The sequence below is a fragment of the Megascapheus bottae genome, chromosome 4 (genome assembly GCF_031878675.1).
Source record: "Megascapheus bottae isolate mThoBot1 chromosome 4, mThoBot2.hap1, whole genome shotgun sequence".
In the NCBI taxonomy this organism is placed as follows: Eukaryota; Metazoa; Chordata; class Mammalia; order Rodentia; family Geomyidae; genus Megascapheus; species Megascapheus bottae.
Window position 1 is genome coordinate 12,648,977 of NC_143512.1, and position 19,949 is coordinate 12,668,925.

At 40.4% G+C, this 19,949-nt stretch overlaps 1 protein-coding gene across 2 annotated transcripts in view; it reads right to left on the reverse strand.

Annotated features, from left to right (window-relative positions):
* Positions 1–4,099: 4,099 nt before the first annotated feature.
* Positions 4,100–19,949, reverse strand: part of Ankhd1 (ankyrin repeat and KH domain containing 1) — a 135,363-nt gene continuing 119,513 nt past the window's right edge. Inside the window, exons 27-34 of one of the 2 annotated variants that reach the window (XM_090331395.1) lie at positions 18,701–18,847; positions 17,591–17,740; positions 14,879–16,488; positions 9,389–9,565; positions 8,088–8,285; positions 5,875–6,050; positions 4,865–5,029; positions 4,100–4,599 (exon numbers count right to left, since the gene is read on the reverse strand). In XM_090331395.1, coding sequence (XP_090187521.1) covers positions 4,540–4,599; positions 4,865–5,029; positions 5,875–6,050; positions 8,088–8,285; positions 9,389–9,565; positions 14,879–16,488; positions 17,591–17,740; positions 18,701–18,847 — 2,683 coding nt within the window. In that variant the 3' untranslated portion in view covers positions 4,100–4,539. Of the gene's footprint in view, positions 4,600–4,864; positions 5,030–5,874; positions 6,051–8,087; positions 8,337–9,388; positions 9,566–14,878; positions 16,489–17,590; positions 17,741–18,700; positions 18,848–19,949 lie in introns of both variants that reach the window. The other variant, XM_090331394.1, reaches the window with a different exon arrangement.

Genomic DNA, 19,949 nt, shown 5'->3' on the forward strand with positions numbered 1-19,949 from the left:
GTAAGGTGAGGAAGTACCAAGGGTGGGCAGAAGATAGAGGGCATGGGATAGAGGATTGTGAGATCGGAGTTCACGATAGTAAAACCGAGTAGTGATCATCAGGATGGAAAAAAATAGATGCAATTTAGATACACAAAGGAAAAAGGGCAGTGTGACTAATGAATGGTGAACTGGAGAAAATAGAGATAAGCTAGTAGCATTCCTAAACTTTTGGCTTGAGGTTTGGTAACTAACACTAATGTAAGAGGGAAAACAATGCTGAGTGTGGTGGCTCATGCCTGTAATACTAGCCACTTGGGAGGCTGAGATCTGAGAATCAAGGTTTGAAGCCAGCCCAGGCAGGAAAGTCTGTGACTTTTAGCCCCAATTAACTACCAAAAAAGCCAAAAGTGGAGCTATGGCCTCAATAGAGCACTAGCCTTGAGCAAAAAAGCTCAGGGAGAGGGCCTAGGTCCTGAATTCAAGCCCCAGGACTGGCACACTTACCTGCGCGCTTGTGTGTGTGTGCGCATACACACATACAACGTGGCTTAGAGATGCTAGGCAATCACTCTACCACTAAGCCACGCTTCTGGCTCCCTCTTTATTATTACTGCTGTTAACATTATTGACATTATTTGGCAGGGGTTTCACTGTGTTGTCCAGGCTAGTCTCAAACTCCGGGGACCAGGAGATGTTCCTGCTTAGGAAGAACTATATAGGCTCAAATACACTCAAGATTTTCATCCTTAAAAACCACCTTTCTTCTCATTTCCCAAAGGACAGAATGAAGATGAATTATCTGTTATCAACTAACAAATGATTGAGAGTAAACAGAAGAATGTAGTGTTATTGGAGCTCTTTACCCAGGACAGGGTCCAATGAGAGGACGTCATAAGCAGCCATAGTATTTCTTGGTAGAACAAGATGTTCAGATGTTGTTTTCATACAGGCCTGTTTGCCTCTTCTTGGGTTTACAATGTGGTCCAAAGGTCTTCAACAGTAGGACAGAACATGTGCACTAAATATTCCTTTCTGTTGGCTTGAAACTCTCAAGCCAAACTCTGCAAGGTAACTCAAATTGAGGATAATCCTCTTTATATACAAGCAGGGAGGAGGGATTGGCCAGAGTCTACAAGTCAGAAACCATACAGATGGAAACCAGTTTCAAGTCCTGAGATTTCTTACCTCTGGTTAGGAGAAGCCAGCATTGGCTGTCCAACTCTCTTCTTTGGTCTGGTTAGCTGAGGTGATGGTATTTCCCCTTTGAGAGCAGGGACTGAAGAAAGCAGACTGGCCTATAAAAGGGCAAGTCAGCACACTGTAGCCACAATATGTTTAAAATCTTAAAACATCAATAATTTTATTGGTGGTACAATTTTATTACATTAAATACTACTTTAAATAAATGGGTCCAGAAATTTTGAGGATAGTTGTAGTCCTTGAAATAGCAGTTACTTTCATGTACCTTAGCTGAATGTTTCTTAATGACTTGAGGGCTCACTATTGATGTAGAATGTTTTCTTCCGCCTTTACTAAAATCTCAGAATCAATACTGGTCAGCAAAATAGGCTTTTGATTCCACATCAGAACCAAACCTCAACACTGTAAACCTTCATTTTTTAATGGCTTCCGGCATTCCCATACCACATATTTCCATTCAGGAAAAAAAAAAAAAAAAGAGGAAAACCTGTGTTCAAATCAAAAGACTTTTAACCTGAATTTCATTTTCAGATGAGAAGTGAAGCTCAGAAATATGAGGTAACTTGCTTAAAGTCATACAGCATCAAGTAAAAGACATGGAAATAAAATCTAAGCTTGAGTCATATTCCATTGTTCCTACACTGTTCCCCCAACCCATCCTTAGTATATTTTCAAAGTATCAGTTCTTACCTGTGCTAGGTTTTATCCAATGTTCAGGTTGGTAAAAGAGCAGTAAAGTAATGCCAGGAAAGAGGCAGGAAGAGGAAGAAGAGATTACAGCAGTGAAAAGGGTTGAGAGTAAGTTACTAGGATCCAAAAAGAAAGGAAGATAGGGGCAGTGCTAGTAAGAGGGAAGGGAGGAGGGTATCCTGAAGAACTACTTCCACCATACAACTCCTATTTCTTCCTAATTCTGCTTGGGGTTTCTCCCTGTTTTCTCTAATTGGTAACCTAGTGTAGAACCTAGATTTAAAGGTTCCCGAAAATTAAAATATACTATAATTAAAATGCATCTTTTTGTTTGTCCCATTGAATGGGTAGTTAATATTGTATCTTTCTCAAATGTATGTATTTTGTGGAGTAATTTCACTCATTTTAAGTGATTTTTATTAGTAGTGACTGGAAATAGCAAAATATATAGGCTATTTAAGGGCATTTTGTCCTTCCCAGAGCAAAAGGGCCTTTGGAAAAAAATCATATCAACTTCTACAAAGATAGAATCCCAGCACTCAGGAGGCTGAAGCAGGAGGATCATGAGTTTGAAGCCAGCCTAGACTACATAGCAAAACCCTGTCTCCAAAAGATAAGAGAATCCGGGCCAGGAGTTTGGCCTAGTGGTAGAGTGCTTGCTAGCATACACAAAGACCCGGGTTCGATTCCTCGGTACCACATACTTAGAAAAAGCCAGAAGTGGTGCTGAGGCTCAAGTGGTAGAGTTCTAGCCTTGAGAAAAATCCAAGGACAGTGCTCAGGCCCTGAGCTTAAGCCCAGGACTGGCAAAAAAAAAAAAAAAAAAAAATAGAATCGGCAACATCATACCAATGATACTTGCCCAAATCCATTAAAAATAGGGTAGGGATATGGCCTAAGTGGTAGAAAGCTGGCATAGCAAGTATGAAGCACCAAATTCAAACCCCGATATCAACAAACAAACTAAAACCCAAACTCATAAAAACTCCCAAAGAACATATTCTTAGCTCAGTAGGAGAGTGCTTGCTCAGGATGCTTAAAGTCCTGGGTCTATCTAACACTGTCCCAAAGCCCATATAAACAAAAATCCTTGTATGTAAGATGATGTGGAAGATTAAAGAACCAGATATATCTAACATGTAACAAGTATGGTATATCTGATCTAATACTGGCTTTACATGGACAGAGAAGATGAATAATTCCTATTGGTATAAGAAGAAAAATGCTGCCTGAATGGTTCTGCCTTTAGTTTTCTATATATCCTCCTTTGCCTTTTCTTTCAGCCCTCAAATATTTTTTTCTTTTTTCATTATTGCCTATATATTAGACCAGACAATTCAACCACATTAAAATAGAAAGAAATCAATGATTATGTTTTTTAGTAGAGTAACTTCCTTTTCTATTGCATCAGATTCTTGGCATAATGTATTGTTTGTTCAACCCATTTCGGAGTTCCTGTAGTTAGCTTGTTAAACATATTGGTTCTTCATGTTTTGAGCCATGGAACTAAGTCCAGAGTTACTCACAGATTCATAAGTATTACTCAGTTGAAACAATATAGCAAAACAACAGGAGTCATTCCCTTCTATGTTCCCACTCAAATGAAAGGAAGCACAAAAGAAATCTGACATTGATGATTTGGGTGTCCCTAAATTTGTTCAGTGTCAACTGATTTAAATCCAAAAGTTCTTATTTGACCTACTCAGAATCCATAAAGAGCAAACTCATTAGTAGCCTATTGTTAGAATCAGCCAAGGACACATTGCTAAAGCTTGAACTTACTATGTAAAATGATAGGGGAAGTCAATAAAGAAGTGGAAATATTTAACTCAGAACAAACAGGGAAGCCTTAACAGTTGCATTTTTTTTTTTTTTATATTGGTACTGCGGTTTGAACTTAGGAATAGGGGGTTCTTTCTTAGTTTTAGGTTCAAAAGTGAGTCACACCTCCACTTCCAGCTTTTTGCTGAATAACTGGAGATAGTTTCACAGACTTCTCTGCCCAGGGTGGCTTCAGTCCATGATCCTCAGATCTCAGCTTCCTGAGTAGCAAGGATTAGGTGTGAGCCACTGTGTCCAGTGTCAGTTGCTTTTTGAAAGCAGTTTAAGAACAAACTTTATGGTGTAAAATGTGAAAAACAAATTATAATATAGGATTAGCAATCTGGTTCCATATGGCTGTAGATTGGGTGATACCTGCATTACCACTGAAAGGATCACACCCCACTTCTAAACACTGTTCATCTTTTTATTGAATATTCTGGTAAATATTTCACATTAATACAGGCTACTTAAGTGGAGCCACTATATGACAAGAATTTTACTCAACTTTTTCCTTTTAAGTATGTAAACAAGTATACATGTATTTACCACCCTAAAAGGTTGAAACATTGGAATCATCTAATTATTCTCTCCATACAAGTAGCATTCAGTATGTTTAGTCAGAAGCACTAAATTCATCTGATCCCATGTTGAAAATGGCTAAACTAACCAGAGAACATAATCAGATGGGTAGGAAATCAATTGGTTCTTATACAATGGGCAATCAAATTTCCATTGCTAAAGCCTCAGAGAAAATTTCTTAGTTAGGCACATTTAAAAAAGCAAAATTCCCCAGAGTTCTTCCAAGGTTCCTCAAACAAGGCTAAAGAGTAAAGAACTTCTAACTTAGTTGACATATTTGAGATGCATGTTTCCAATATGAGGTGCCCACGTGCCAGGCCAAATCTGAAAAGGGGGAGGAAAAATTGGAATTTCTAATTAGGAATCTTTAGACATTTACAAATGAATATATAAATGCAATGGCAATTCACTGTTTCTGCCTAGGAAGAATACACATACATGAAACAAAATGTTTAGCAGCAGCATCTTGGCATTGAAAAACCCTCTTACTGAGATTAAGGTGGGCAATCATGACTAAAAACTTGCATTACCCATAGATTAATAATGAGTTGTAAATCTAAAAAATAAAAGAGCAGTAAGCCCATTTTACCTGCTGGGCATCAGTGCATTCTGCTGAATTTTGTATAACTTTTATCATAGGGTTCCAAGCAGGATCTGGATTATGAAGACCATTGAACAGTGGGCCTCCTGGAACATCAGCAAGCTGAGGATGAGATGGTATTATGGTGCCTCCATACATGGAAATTGGCAGACCCTAAAACAGTAGAAGATGGGGGAAAAAAGAAGTAGCTTAATTATGAATTATAGTGATTTGTGACAATATCTTAGGCCACTCTAAATTTCCTTTCATTCAATTAACTCCAGATGATCCTGTAAGTATATCATAAGCATTTATTCTGTAACTGTAATTTCTTCCACAAGATGAAAAAATTCTAATAATATTATGAAGAAACTGACAATGTTGGATGAAAATATACTCAATCTAAATAAAAATTTAATACCCCATAAGGTTCCCAACTTCTGTTTACCATTGATTTTACTGACACGTTTCTTTTTGCCAGTCCTTCTTGAACCCAGGGCATGAACACTGTCCTTGGACTTTGTCAAGGCTAGAGCTCTACCACTTGAGCCACAGCAGCACTCCCAGCTTTTTTCTATGTATGTGGTACTGAGGAATCGAACCCGGGTCTTCATGCATTCTAGGCAAGCACTCTACCACTAGGCCAAACTCTCGGGCCCTCTCTATGAATATTCAGAACCATAAGCCTCTCTGTTTTATGGCAGCCAGAAAGGTATCCAAATATACAAGATGACAGTGGAGAGGTCAGACAGCTTTTTAGAGGAGCAGAGACCTCATTCAAAGCTGTGGTAACAGAATATAGATATGGTAGCAAATGTAAGCATCAACTTCCTTAAGAGCTTTAAGAGGATGGGGACAGCCTCAGTACAGTCTGAGGACAAACTACTGTAGATCACACAACTCACTCTTGAAGTCATGGAAACAAAAGAAGAATTATTTCAATACAAACCATTTCTTAACATGTGACTATACTGGCTGGTAAAGTGTCAAACAAATTACAATGATTTTTTTCAACTCACTTTAGAAAAATCCACAAAACCGCTTGCCATAGGCTGGTGAAAAATGTTAGAGGGGGCTACCATTCCAGAATCATCTCTCTCCAATGGCTGATGCTGGGAGAATGTGCTTGGGTCTGATAATTGTTGATGCATTGGATGATTCCCTATTATAGACTGTGACCAACCTGATAAGCCTTCTGGAAAGAATAGGAAACAGAGTTTGATATTTGGGTAAATGAACAAACATTACTACTTTATTCTCTCTTCACATTAATTTTTGTTTTTTTTTGGCCAGTCCTGGGGCTTGAACTCAGGGTCTGAGCACTGTCCTTGGGCTTTCTCAAGGCTAGTACTCTACCACTTGAGCCATAGCACCACTTCTGGTGTTTTCTCTGTATGTGGTACCAAGGAATTGAACCCAGGTCTTTGTACATGCTAGGTAAGCACTCTACTACTATGTCTAACTCCGGCCCTTCCTATCAATTTTCCCCCCCCAGTCCTGGGGCTTGGGCTCAGGGCCTGAGCACTGTCCTTGGGCTTCCTCAAGGCTAGAGCTCTACCACTTGAGCCTCAGTACCACGTCTGAGGTACTAAGGAATGGAACCCTAGCATGCACTCTACCACTAGTCCAAACTCCTGGCCCTTACACATTAAATTTTATCAAAGTAATTCCTCTCAATAGCCCTGGAAAGTTGTTTTAATCAATTTCCTAAGTGGAGAAAGGACCAAGCATTAAAGTTCTTATTTCTGACAGCTCTAACTAACATTCCAGACTGCTATGAGATCAAATTCCTCAAAGATATAAACAGCATTCCCTGAGTGTTAAGCATATGGAACCTTTTATTTCTTCCTATGATTTTTTGGTGATACTGGGGTTTGGACTCAGGACTATGCACTTGCTAGGTAGGGGTTCTATCCTTGAGCCATACCTCCAGTTCATTTTACTATGGTTATCTTCAAGATAAGGATTTTCTTTTTGCCTAAGCATGCCAGGGCCTCAATCCTTTTCTTTTTTGGGGGGTGGGGGTGGGGGAATCAGTTGTAGGGTTTGAACTCAGGGCCTAAATGATGTTCCTGAGCTCTTTTTGGTTAGTGCTCTACTACATGAGCCACAGTGCCACTTTTGGTTTTCTGGTAGTTAATGGAGTCACTGGCTCTGTTTATGATGCTTGTAGTTGCTGTGATGACAGGCAAGAACTATCATGCCTGGCCTCTTCTGTTGAGATTGGGTCTTGAGAACTTTTTTTTTTTTGGTGGGTCATGGTGCTTGAGCTTGGCCTGGGCACTGTCCCTGAAAGGCTACCACCCTATCCTTGAGCCAAGCCCCACTTCCCATTTTCTAAGTTTTCTAGAGGTTAATTGGAGATAAGAGTCTCAAGCCCTTTTGTGCCTATGCTGGCTTTGAACCTTGACCCTCAGATCTCAGCCTCCTGAGAAGTTAGGATTACAGGTGTGAGCCACCTCACCCAGCCTTGAGAACTTTCTTGCTTGGGTTATCCTTAAAACACTCTCCTCCCAATTTTAGCCTTCTGAATACCTAGGATAACAGGCATGGACCCACCCTACTTTGCCCCAACACCCCTATCCTGGGCTTGAACTCAGGGCCTTGGGCACTATCTTTGAATTTCTCAAGGCTAGAGCTCTACCACTTGAGCCACAGCACCATTTCTGGCTTTTTCTGTGTATGTGGTACAGAGGATTTGGACCTAGGGCTTCATGTACACTACTAGGCATGCACTCTACCACTAGGCCACACTCCTGGCCTGATGCTATTTTTTTTGCCAGTCCTGGGGCTTGAACTCAGGGCCTGAGCACCATCCTTGACTTTCCTTAAGGCCAGTGCTCTACCACTTGAGCCACAGCAACACTTCTGGCTTTTTTCTGTGTATGTGGTACCAAGGAATCAAATCTGGGTCTTCATGCATGCTAGGCAGGCACTCCCTGCCCTCTTTTGTTTTTTGTTAAGCAACATTTTTTCCCTCTAGTGCTGGGGGACTGAACCCAGCGGTCTATGAATACTAATTAGCTACACTCTCAGCCCTTAATGTTTTGAGAAAGGCTATTACTATGTAGCTCATATTGGCGTTGAAGACACTATTTAGTCCAGGCTTGTCTAGAATTCATAATCTTCCTGCCTCAGCCTTCTGAATGCTGGGATTATAGGTGTGGACTATACCTAAGTTTTACCACAGCTTTCTTGAGATACAGCTGCAGAGAAGGCAAGATAACTGTACCTGACATGGCATTGACACCAAATGACCAGATTCCACTATGTCCAACAGGAGCAACAAAACTGGTTCCCACAGGTGCTTGCGCAACAGATCCTCCTTGCCGAATCCGGGCCAGTCTCTCTGTTCCAATTGGAGGAGGTATCTTTCGATCCTGACTGGCACTGCCTCCTTTTGGTTGACCCAATGGTGGTGCAGAAGTAGCTGAAAGAGGTGAAGATGATCCCGAAGAAACAGATGGGATAGGAGAGTCACCTGGTGGCAAAATAGTTCTCTACTGTTTTATTACACATACAAACTATAGATATATGAGAACCTTTCTGTAAAGCAAAGTTTCACTGGACACTGGTGGCTCACGCCTATAATCCCTAGCTACTCAGGAGGCTGAGATCTGAGAATCTTGGTTCAAAGCCAGCCCAGGCACTAAAGACCATAAGACTCCAGTTAACCACCTGAAATCCGGAAGTGGTGCTGTGGCACAACATCCAGGCCCAGAGTTCAAGCCCTATGATGCATAAACAAATAAATATAATTTCTATACATTTGAGACTACTTCTGTTTATAAGTAAGCACAAATAATCTTTTTACTTCTTTTGGTAGGTCATGGGGTTTAAAGTCAGGGCCTGGGCACTGTCCCTGAGCTTTTTGCTCAAGGCTAGTACTCTACTACTTTGAGCTACAACACTACTTCTGGCTTTTGAGTAGAAATAAAGAGTTTCACAGAGTTTCTCCTTGGGCTGGCTTTGAACCTCATTCTTCAGATCTCAGTTTCCTGAGTAGCTAGGATTATAGGTGTGAGCTACCAGTGCCTGGCAATAATGCTTAACAAAGCAAAACAAAACAAACCAATATTATTGAACTCTACATATTTATCCTAAATACTGAAACAAATAGGTCAGATCAAAATAATACTTATAAAGGTTAATCATAGCTTGATAAAATGCAAAAACAGATAAATCATAAACTGGGCATGAAAATAAGCTTCTTTTCAGATTTGAGAAATGACCCCATAAGTCCTTTTGTAAAAGGATCTTGGTTTTATCTCTTAATCTAGGCCCCAGTTGGAATATTTATGGCTTGGAAAAATGTCTTGACCCTTCCTAAGTTTCCTGTCCTACACATGCCTGACAACTTTTGACATGTCTTTTGTCACATTTGTAAGACAAACTATAAGACATATCTGTAAGACAAACCTTGGGTATCTACATACTTTTTTTTCACTAAGGTTACAATATAGTCTCCTGAACTAAATGGCTTAATAACTTATTGAAGATTTTTTTTTTGAAGAATTCCTCTAGGATTCCTACATGAGTTTGAAGCACTTGTCCAAGGATGGGGAGAAAAATGTTGTCTGTTGAAATTTGGAGTCCCAACAGGAGCTGGCCCTTGCAGGAAAACTCTTGCTCCTGGTATGCCAGAAAAACTTGGCAGAGTTGCAGAAGAAGAAGACGGGGAACTGCCGGATGGGTCAATAGATGGTAATCCTGAAATAAAACAGGGTTGAAACACTCAGTTGGCCAAGGCTTTAGAATGAAAAGCAAGGGTTATTTAAATAAACATTTTTTTTTTTTGGCCAGTCTTGGTCTTGAGCTCAGGGCTCGAGCACTGTCCTTGGACTTTCTCAAGGCTAGAGCTCTACCACTTGAACCTCAGCACCACTTCACCACTTCAGCTTTTTTCTATGTATGTGGCACCGAGAAATTGAACCTGGGTCTTTGTGTATGGTAGGCAACCACTAGGCCAAACTCCCGGCCCACGCTCCCCATTTTTTTTTTTTTTTTAATTAGTGACTTCTCTCATTATTTCTTGGGCCATAGCTATGGGTGTTTTCCATTTCATGGCATAAACAATGTATGACAAAGGGCTGTTACCAAGACATGGTTTGATATTAGGAACCTGTCACAGTGGCAGAGATAGTCATGGACTTTTATTTATTTATTTATTTTTACCAGTCCTGGGCTTGAGCTCAGGGCCTGAGCACTGTCCTTGGATTTTCTCAAGGCTAGAGCTCTACCACTTGAGCCTCAGCACCACTCTGGCTTTTTTCTATCTATGTGGTACCGAGGAATTGAACTCAGGCCTGCGTGCATGCTAGGCAAGCACTCTACCACTAGGCCAAACTCCCGGCCCCCAGTCATGGACTTTTTGAAAAGCATTAAGGAGGATCCCAACTAGGATCCTGAAGAGAAGGTGCTGTAGGCCTGTGGGGGGGCTCTAGGCCATGAGCAGCAGTTCAATGCAGCTGCACAGGTGGTGGTGGCATGCAAAGGACTGGAAACAAAATCCAAGTTCAATCAATGCTCATTCATTCCAGTTCCTTTATATTAGGGGACAGCAGAAGTGTTTCTCCCTTTCATTTATTCATCCTTTTTTTTTTTTTTTTTCTTTTTCTTTTTTGTGGGTCATGGGGCTTGAATTCTGGACCTGTGCTCTACCCCTGACCTCTACAACTCAAGGCTACCACCCTCCTCCTGGCCACAGCACCACGTCTGGTTTTCTAGTGATTAATTGGATAAGAGTCTCAGGGTCTTTAGTGTATATCTTCTAATATATAACCCAGAATATGGACCTTCTGGCTTTTCCCCCTTTTATGTATCCTATTTTTCTCTGCCCCTACGGTTCCAATCTCCAGTACAGGACTGAGATTCTCCTTCTACACCTTGGAGAAGCTTATTCCAATCAAGGATAGTCTCCCACAATTTCTCCCTCACTTTCTTTCTTTTTTGCCAGTCCTGGGGCAACTCAGGGCCTGAGTTCTGTCTTTGGGCTTTCTCAAGGCTAGAGCTCTACTACTTGAACCACAGCACCACTTCCAGCCTTTTCTTTGTATGTGATACCAAGGAATCAAACCTGGGTCTTCGAGTACAAACTAGGCAAGCACTCTGCTACCAGGTCTCACTCCTGGCCCCCCCAAAAATATTTTTTAATAATATCCAAGCTTTTAATGGAAGAGGGAATAAAATGAGAACATATTTTGACTAACTGATAACCATAAAAATAATGGTATTCTTTTTTGTGGAAAATTTCAAAGTACAGCTTTTCTTTTTTTTTTTTTTTGGCCAGTCCTGGGCTTTGGCTCAGGGCCTGAGCACTGTCCTTGGACTTTCTCAAGGCTAGAGCTCTACCACTTGAGCCTCAGCACCACTTCCGGCTTTTTTATGTATGTGGTACCAAGGAATCGAACCCGGGTCTTTGTGCATGCTAGGCAAGCACTTTAACTACTAGGCCAAACTCCCAGCCCAGCTTTTCTTTTATATATCTTTTATTTCCTATGAAAGCTAAATAATAAAATCTACCAGTATTCTCTTCCTTATAAGGAAGAAAAACATACTCCTGAATTAAAAGAATTTCAGTATTCTAATAAAAATCAACAACCGTGAACTGCATTGCAGTTTTTATCTACTTTGTATAAAACTACATTTAGCAGTCTTCTCAAATGCATTGCTTTCTCTGGAAAAGGAAGAGTGTGGAAAAGGAATATAGATGTTCACTTCTAGAAAAAGTGGTTATTAACAACATAAAATCATTAAATTTTTGCTTAAGCAGGTCTTATTAAAAAAAAAGAAAAAAAATTATTTTCCTACCATTAAACGTGTAGCTTTAGGTAGGTGCTGGTAGCTATACCTGTAATCCTAGCTACTGAGGAGGCTGAGATCTGAAGATTATGGTTCTAAGCCAGCCGGGACAGGAAAAGCCAGAATCAGGACAGAAAAGCCAGAAGCGGTAGAGTGGTAAGCCTTGAGCACAGAAGCTCAGGGACAGTGCCCACGCCCAGAGTTCAAGCCCCAAGATGGACAAAAAACAAAAACAAACAAAAAAACCCCAAGTCACTAATAATGCTAAACAACAAGGATCAGTAAACTAGCAAAAAGATATCTAGGGCTATAGGGAAGTTCAACTGGAATAGAAATGCTAAAGTTGTTTAGCCACATTTCTATTTCCTTTTCTTTCTTTCTTTTTTTTTGGTGGGGGGAGGGAGGAGATAGGTGTCAGTTGTGCGGCTTGAACTCTGGGCCTGGGCACTATCACTTAGCTCTTTAGCTCAAGCCTAGTACACTACCAATTTGAGCCACAGAATCACTTCCAGTTTTCTGGTGGTTAATTGGGGATGAGTCTCAGGGACTCTCATGCCCAGGTTGGCTTTGAACTGTGATCCTCAGATCTCAGTCTTCTGAGTAGCTAGGATTTCAGGTGTGAGCCACCAGTGCCCAGCTACATTTCTATTTCTACCCATCCCTCCCTTGCTCTCTCCTCTTCTTCCGTCACTCTCTCTTTTCTTTTTTTGGAGGTCATGAGGCTTGAACTCGGCTTGGGCACTGTCCCACCCTACCCTTGAGCCAAGTCCCACTTCCCATTTTCTAGAGGTTAATTGGTGATAAGAGTCTCAGGTCTTTTTGTGGCAGGGCTGGCTTTGAACCTTGATCCTCAGATCTCCGCCTCCTGAATAGCTAGGATTACAGGTGTGAGCCACCCCGTCCAGCTTCCTCTTCCCTCCCTTGGGACACATAACAAACAGCCTGGTAGTAAAAATGAGATTCTTCTGCTTCAGCCTCCCAAGTACTAGAATTACAGGTGCATGTCACCACACTAGGCTAGTCAGCTACATTACTAATTTGTTTTCAGAGTAGAGCAGATTGAATTACACTTGACCTTAACTCTACAAAATAGCTTTTAGTTTTCTAAATATCTCTAAGCCAAAACTGGCTTCAAATCTATGTAGATCTTTTATATAATGCCTCACTAGCTAATTTCTAATTTCAAGAAATGGGTGACTTAATTAAAAATTAGAGTTCATAAACCTAGGTCCACTATAATATTAGTATTATATAGAGTATAATTAAATACTTCTTTAACTCCATTTTTTTTGGGGGGGGGTCAGTCATGGGGCTTGAACTCTGGGCTCTGTCCCTGAGCTCTACACTTCCACCACTCTGAGCCACAGCAACACTTACATTTTTCTGATGGTTATTTGGAGATAGGAGTTTCATGGACTTCCCATTTTTTTTTTTTTTTTTTTTTTTTTGTGGGTCTTGTCCCTAAGCTCTTCAGCTCAAGGCTACCACCCTACCCTCACTTCCCATTTTCTGGAGGTTAAGGTTAATTGGAGATAAGAGTCTCACTCCTTTTGTGTCTGGGCTGGCTTTGAACCTTGATCCTCACATCTCAGCCTCCTGAGTAGCTGTTCCCAATTTTTAACATCTGAGAAATGTAAACCATGGCCATGATTTAGCCCTGGTTTCGATTCCTCAGTACCACATATATAGAAAAGGCCAAAAGTGGTGCTGTGGCTCAAGTGGTAGAGTGCTAGCTTTGAACAAAATGTACAAGGAGCCAGGCGTGGTGGTTCACATGTGTAATCCTAGCTACTCAGAAGGCTGAGATCTGAGGATTAAGGTTCAAAGCTAGCCCCGGCACAAAAGGACTCAAAGGACTGAAGACTCTTATCTTCAATTAACCTCTAGAAAACGGGAAGTGGGGTTTGGCTCAAGGGTAGGCAGTAGCCTTGAGCTGAAGAGCTCAGGGACGGCACCCAGGCCAAGTTCAAGCTCCATGACCCACTAAAAAAAAAAAAAAAAAAAAAGCAATGTTTTTAAAGCCTATGTTTGATATGTACTTGAGCATACCAAGTATTTATCAAAATTGTTTTCATTTCCTTAAAGTATTTTTTCTTTTGCTGCTTTTTTCTTTCTTTTCTGTTCCATATGTTCATTTATATGCATTTTAGAATATAAAGAGAGGATTGGGAGTTTGGCCTACTGGCAGAGTGCCTTTGTAGCATGCACAACGACCCAGGTTTGATTCTTTGGTACCATGTACATAGAAAAAGCTGGAAATTGTGCTCTGGGTCAAGCGGTAGAGAGCCCAAGGACAGTGCTCAGGCCCTGAGTTCAAGTCCCGGAACTGGCAAAACAAAAGAAAACAAAAACAGAAAGTAAAGAGAGGCACAGAAATAGAGGAATAAAGAGTGAACACAAATGTTAAAAATGACCTATACAACTTGTAAGTGGAAATGGGAGTGAAAAACTGGGAGAGAACAAGGGGGACAATATCCAAGAAGAAATGTACTCTTAACTTATATAACTATAACCCTCTGTATATCACTTTTATAATAACAATAAAAATTTGGGGTCCTTGAAATATCCCACAAATCCTATTTATTAATATACTCAGATACCAATTCTAAGAAACTGAATGAAAATAAGGTTCTCCTTAAGTAAGAGACAGAAAGATAATAGAGAAAATATAAATCAGCTTATTATATGCTAATGATTTATCTATAGGTACTTGTTTTTAATCAACACTCATTAAAGTGTCTTCTCTACTTCCTTGTTTTAGGGTCTTTGTCAGTACTGGAGGTTGCTATATGTTCTCTAGGCTTGCTTGCTCACAGTTGGCATTCTACCTTTTGAGCCAAATCTTCAGTTTGGTTCCAGTCAAGGCTGGCTTCCAACAGAAACTCCAGGTCTCACTCAGCCTCTTGGGAAGCTAGAATTATAGAATTCACATAATTCTAATTATAGAATTATGAGCAAAGGCACTTGGTATTTGTCAGGTAGGATTTGAGCTCAGACACACACTCTACTGCTTGAACCTGCCATTTCCAGACTTTCTGGCTTTAGGCTGTGTTTGGGATAGTGTCTTGTTCCTTTGCCCAGGCAGACTTTGGATACAGATCCTCCTGTATGAATCACCATGCATTTTTGCTTAAACAGTCTGTATTATTTAGAAGTCACTTTTGTTTCTTGAAGATTATGTAATATTACCTATAAAATAAATGCTATTTATTGATAACTTACCAACTGGACTAGTAGAAACTCGCTGGGAAGGTGGTCTGAAGCCAGGTGCCTTGGAATTGTCAGGGTGCATGTTTTCCAAGTGTCCAAGTACAGAGTTACCCAGGAAAGCTGACTGAACAGTGAAAGAGGCATCTGCAGCAACTTGTGAGGGAAGTGGACCATCTCCCCACCCCTGGTTAGCTGGTACCTGACTGCTGTCAAAAAGACTACTGAAGTGATTGAAAAGTGTGGCTGGGCCAAATGTAGGTTGCAAAGATTTATTTGCTGGGTTTATGTGCATCTGAGAGCCATTCATAATGTTCACAGCTGAAGAAAGCTGCACTGCAGCTGGTGGACCTTGAGTTGATGTTAGAGGAACAGGATTTGTAACAAAAATAGACTGGGGGTCCTGGTGTATAGTTGCATTTGGTACCACTGAGTAAAAAGAACCTCTGGGTTGCATTCGGTGAGAAACTCGAGGTGCCGGTACAGCTAACTGAGGTAAATTATTGGTGTCCTGATTATCAGCAGTAACCAATTTGGGTGATGACATAGTCAATGGAGCAGATTCTGAGTTAGAGGCAAAAGACATTGAAACAGGACTTAAATCAGAGACATTGGATGACTGTCCCTCCTCTAGTATATCACTGGAAGGAGGAGTGGGGCTACTGGATGGATGAGTTTCTTGAGCTCCTGGGGTGTTGCTGGCAGAGCTACAACCACTATTTGCAGTTGGAGATGGCGTACATAGGTTTGCCATAGATTGGTCCTGTGTAGACACTTTCTCTTTAGAAGGTGGCATGGCAGAGAAAGACTCCATCTTCTGTGAAGAGAGCTGTGCCTGAGGAGTAGATGTGGGCAGAAATGTGGTGGGAACTTGCCCACTAGTAGCAGGTGCAGAGGAAACAGAAGGCAGGGAACTACAAGTGCTTGTCACAGAAGAAATCACTGCTGTTGGAGGACTTGTTTTAGGCACACAGGCAAACAATTGCTTTCTGACTGATGAAGGATTTCGGTTATTAGTCACACACAGTTGCTGACTGGCAGCAACGACAGATGAGACAGTGATAGGACAACTGGTAGTACCTAGTCCAGGAGATTCTGATGACAAAACAGTTCCATTCTGGTTAGGTAAACGGGTTGTAGTATGCTTTGGAGAGCTACTTGTATTGCCAGGATTCACAGGTCTTACTGGGAATGGTCCCCAAGTATTAGGAGAAGGTGAGAAGGTTCCTCCAAACTGAGCCATGGGTAAACGAGGATGCCGGATCTGTTGCATAGTTTGAGCAGCCAGTAGAGCAAAATGAGGGTGGGGATAAGCTAAGGGAAGAGAAACTGGGAAAGAAGAACGTACATTTGTTGGCACGTTCTTATTAAGTTTATTTGTGGGCTGGAACGTAGATAATGTTGTTGCCTGTGAAGTTACAAGACTTGGAGCACCCAAAGGAAATGCATTTTTGTTGGAAGCTGCTGTGGTACCTACTCCAGAAGAGAAGTTTGTATGAATTGATTTGGTGCTGGCTGGTGTTCTGATATGATTTTTAGGAATCAAATCTTCTAATTCCTTAGCAGGATCTTGAATAAGTGCATTGATAAGCTGAACTGCATATCTTGTTGATTCTGTACCACCCCTGAGGAATAAATAAAACAAAAAGCCCCATAAAAAACAAGCATTCTTAACCTTCAAATAACATTCCTTTTTTTTTTTTTTAAAGTGGTATTGGGCTTTGAACTCATGGATTCATGCTCCATGGTCACTTTAGACAAATCCTAAGTCTTAAAATTCATAATTGTACTATCCCTGATAAAAGTATGCTTTTGTTAGGTACCGGTGGCTCATGCCTATAACATTAGCTACCTAGAAGGCTGAGGGCACAAAGATCATGGTTTTAAATAAGACTGGGCAGAAAAATTCATAAGATTCTATCTTGATAAAAGCAAAACCAAGAAAATAGGGCTGGAGATATGGCTCATGAGTAGAGGGCCATAGCAAATATTGGGCTAAGTTCATCCCAGTACTCTTCAATATAAATGCACACATACATACATATACACACATGTACACATACAAAGATATGCACATATCATTATCTATCTATCTATCTATCTATCTATCTATCTATCTATCTATCTATCTATCTATCTATTTTGGTGGGTCATGGGGCTTGAAATTGGCCTGGGTACTGTTCCTGAGCTTTTCAGCTCAAGGCTACCACTCTACCCCTGGGCCTGGGAGGTGTCCCTTGAGCCAAGCTCCACCTGCCCTTTTCTAGGGGTTAATTGGAGATGAGTCTCAGGTCCTTTTGTGCCAGAGCTGGCTTTGAACCTTGATCCTCAAATCTCAGCCTTCTGAGTAGCTAGGATTATAGGCGTGAGTCACCACACTTGGCTTCTATACATATCTTTATCTATATCTCTATCTCTATCTGTATCTATATCTACAGATATATAAAAGATTTGGGGTCAGGTACGGGTGGTTTCTGCCTGTAATCCTAGTTACCTAGGAGAAAGCTGGCCTAGGCAAAAGAGTCTGTGAGACTCTTATCTCCAATTAACCACCAAAAACTGCTGGTAGTGGAGCTGTGTCTCAAGTGGTAGTGCTAGAGGGTCAACTAAGAGACAGTGTCTAAACCTTGAGTTCAAGCTCTGATACCAGCACACAAAAGAACATAAAAATAAGCACTCTTCTGAAATTTCAACACAAAATTAGTTATGTAAATTTTCCATAGCTACCTTATTGTAATCATTCTCTCGCCATTTTTATCCTTTTGTTTATCCACATCAATATGGGCACCAGTAACATCTTGTATTGCAGTGATATTGCATCCTCCTCTTCCCATTATCCTGGATACCACTGAAGCTGGAACAGATAATTTCTTTGACCTATAAAGTGAAGACCACACATGAAATCAAATATATCTGAATAGTAAATATCTTCACTTAAAAGACTTATAGAGCCGGGCGCTGGTAGTTCATGCCTCTAATCCTAGCTACTCAGGAGGTGGATAAATGAGGATTATGGTTCAAAGCCAACCCCAGCACTAGAGTCCATGAGACTTATCTGCGATTAACCTCCAGAAAACCAGGTGGCTCAAGGGGTAGGGTGGTAGCCTTGAGCTGAAGAGCTTAGGGACAGGGTCCAGGCCCAGAGTTCAAGTCCCATTACCGACCACCCCTCCAAAAAAAAAAAATACTTATAGAATAATATTTTCAAATCTTAAAGAGGAAATTAACTCATACTGAATTGAGAAAAGGATAAAAAGTACATTGCTTATTTAAGACAAAATTAATTTTTTTCCTGTAGGGATAATGTATTGAGGGGTTACAGTTACATTCGTCAGGTAGTGGGTGCATTACTTCTAACACATTGATACCCCTTCTCATGTTTTTGTCCCCACTTTCCACCCCCACCCCCAAGACAAAATTACTTTCACCTCACTATAATCTAAGCATTGAAATCTTCTCCAAATATCACACAAAAGTCAATTAACCTATAATAACTAAATGATGCATCCATTCTTAACACCCATACTGAATAATATATGCTATGTATTTTAAGCCATATCAATAGCTCAAACATAGCAATAAAAACTCAAGTTTCAAACTTTTGCGATTTACATAAAATTCAACTTATAAGTTAAAGAGCCAATATGTGGTGTGTTATGTAAAATATGCCTGCAAAACTTTTATAGTGGTATTAATTTTGCACTAGCATATTCTACATTTAGTGTAACACTGTAGCTTACAATAATGTCCATATTCAAATTCACTAGGCAATCATATTATAAGAGATGACAAATCTGTATGATTTATAAAAGTTAAAAATGTGAGACTAATACTTACCTTCGAACAACTTCTTTCCACCCTTCTTCTCTTTTCTGACCTCTTTTAGGACTAGTGAGATTCAACTTTATGTTTGGAGAACTTAATGGCAATGACACGGATTTGTAACTTGTGGACAAGGAATTAGTATTCATTTCACCTTCCAGACTGAGAATAGAAAATAACAAGTACAACAAAAGATATACTTTAAGGAAGAAATTCAAAGGAGTTCAAAAACAAAATTACATTGAAATATTTCAATTAAAATTTAGCATATCAGATAATCAATGCAGGAAAATAGAAAATAGAACCAAGACTCCACCATGTATTTTAAATTTTTAATTTGATCTTCATAGTCAAATTTAAGACAATAATGAATAAAAATATTTTCAACTTCAGATTCTTATAAAATTGTCTAATAATCTTAAATAGCATATGTAAGAGGGCATAGGTATTAGTTTTCTCTATCTCTGCAAATAGTAGCATTGGTATTCTGATGGGTATTATACTGAATTTGTAGACTGCTTAGGGCAATATTGCCATTTTTGCAATCTTAACTTGCCAATCCAGGAACCTATAGAAGGTCTTTCCGCTACCAAATGTCTCCTTCAATTTCTTTCCTCAAAATTTCCTTTTTGTTATAAAGATCCTTCACTTTCTTGGTTAAGTTGACCCTGGCCCACCCCCCCACACACTTTTTTAAGGCAATTGCTTTCCTGCTTTCTCTCTTAACCTTATCAGTACAAAAAAGGTACTGATTTTGGGGGTTGGTTTTAAACTCTGCTACTTTGCCAAGGTTATTTATCAGCTCTAGGAACTTGATGGTGGTCTCTAGGGTCCTTTAGATATAGGATCATATTATCTGCTAATAGGGTGATTTTACTTCTTCCTTCCCTATTTTGGTCCCCTCTATATGTTTCTCTTGCCTAATGGCACTTGTTAGGAATGCCAGTACTATACTGAAAAGAAGTGGAGAAAGTGGACATCTTTGTCTTTGAGGAAATGATTGTTTTTTTTTCACCATTATTAGGTCTGACTGAAAGAAATGACTTATTCCCTTGGCTCTCTCCCACTGCACCCTGGAAATCCCCGCCCAGCACCTGTACCGCCAAGCACCTGTAACCCTGGCAACTGGCATGCCTGGGGCAATGGGAGGTCCCCACTGAGATATTTCCCCATCCTCTGAGATCACATCTACTTCCCCTGTGTCTATACCCCTCCCCCTATATAATCTCTCACTTCCCACCCTAAGCTCTCTTGCTCGCGCAAC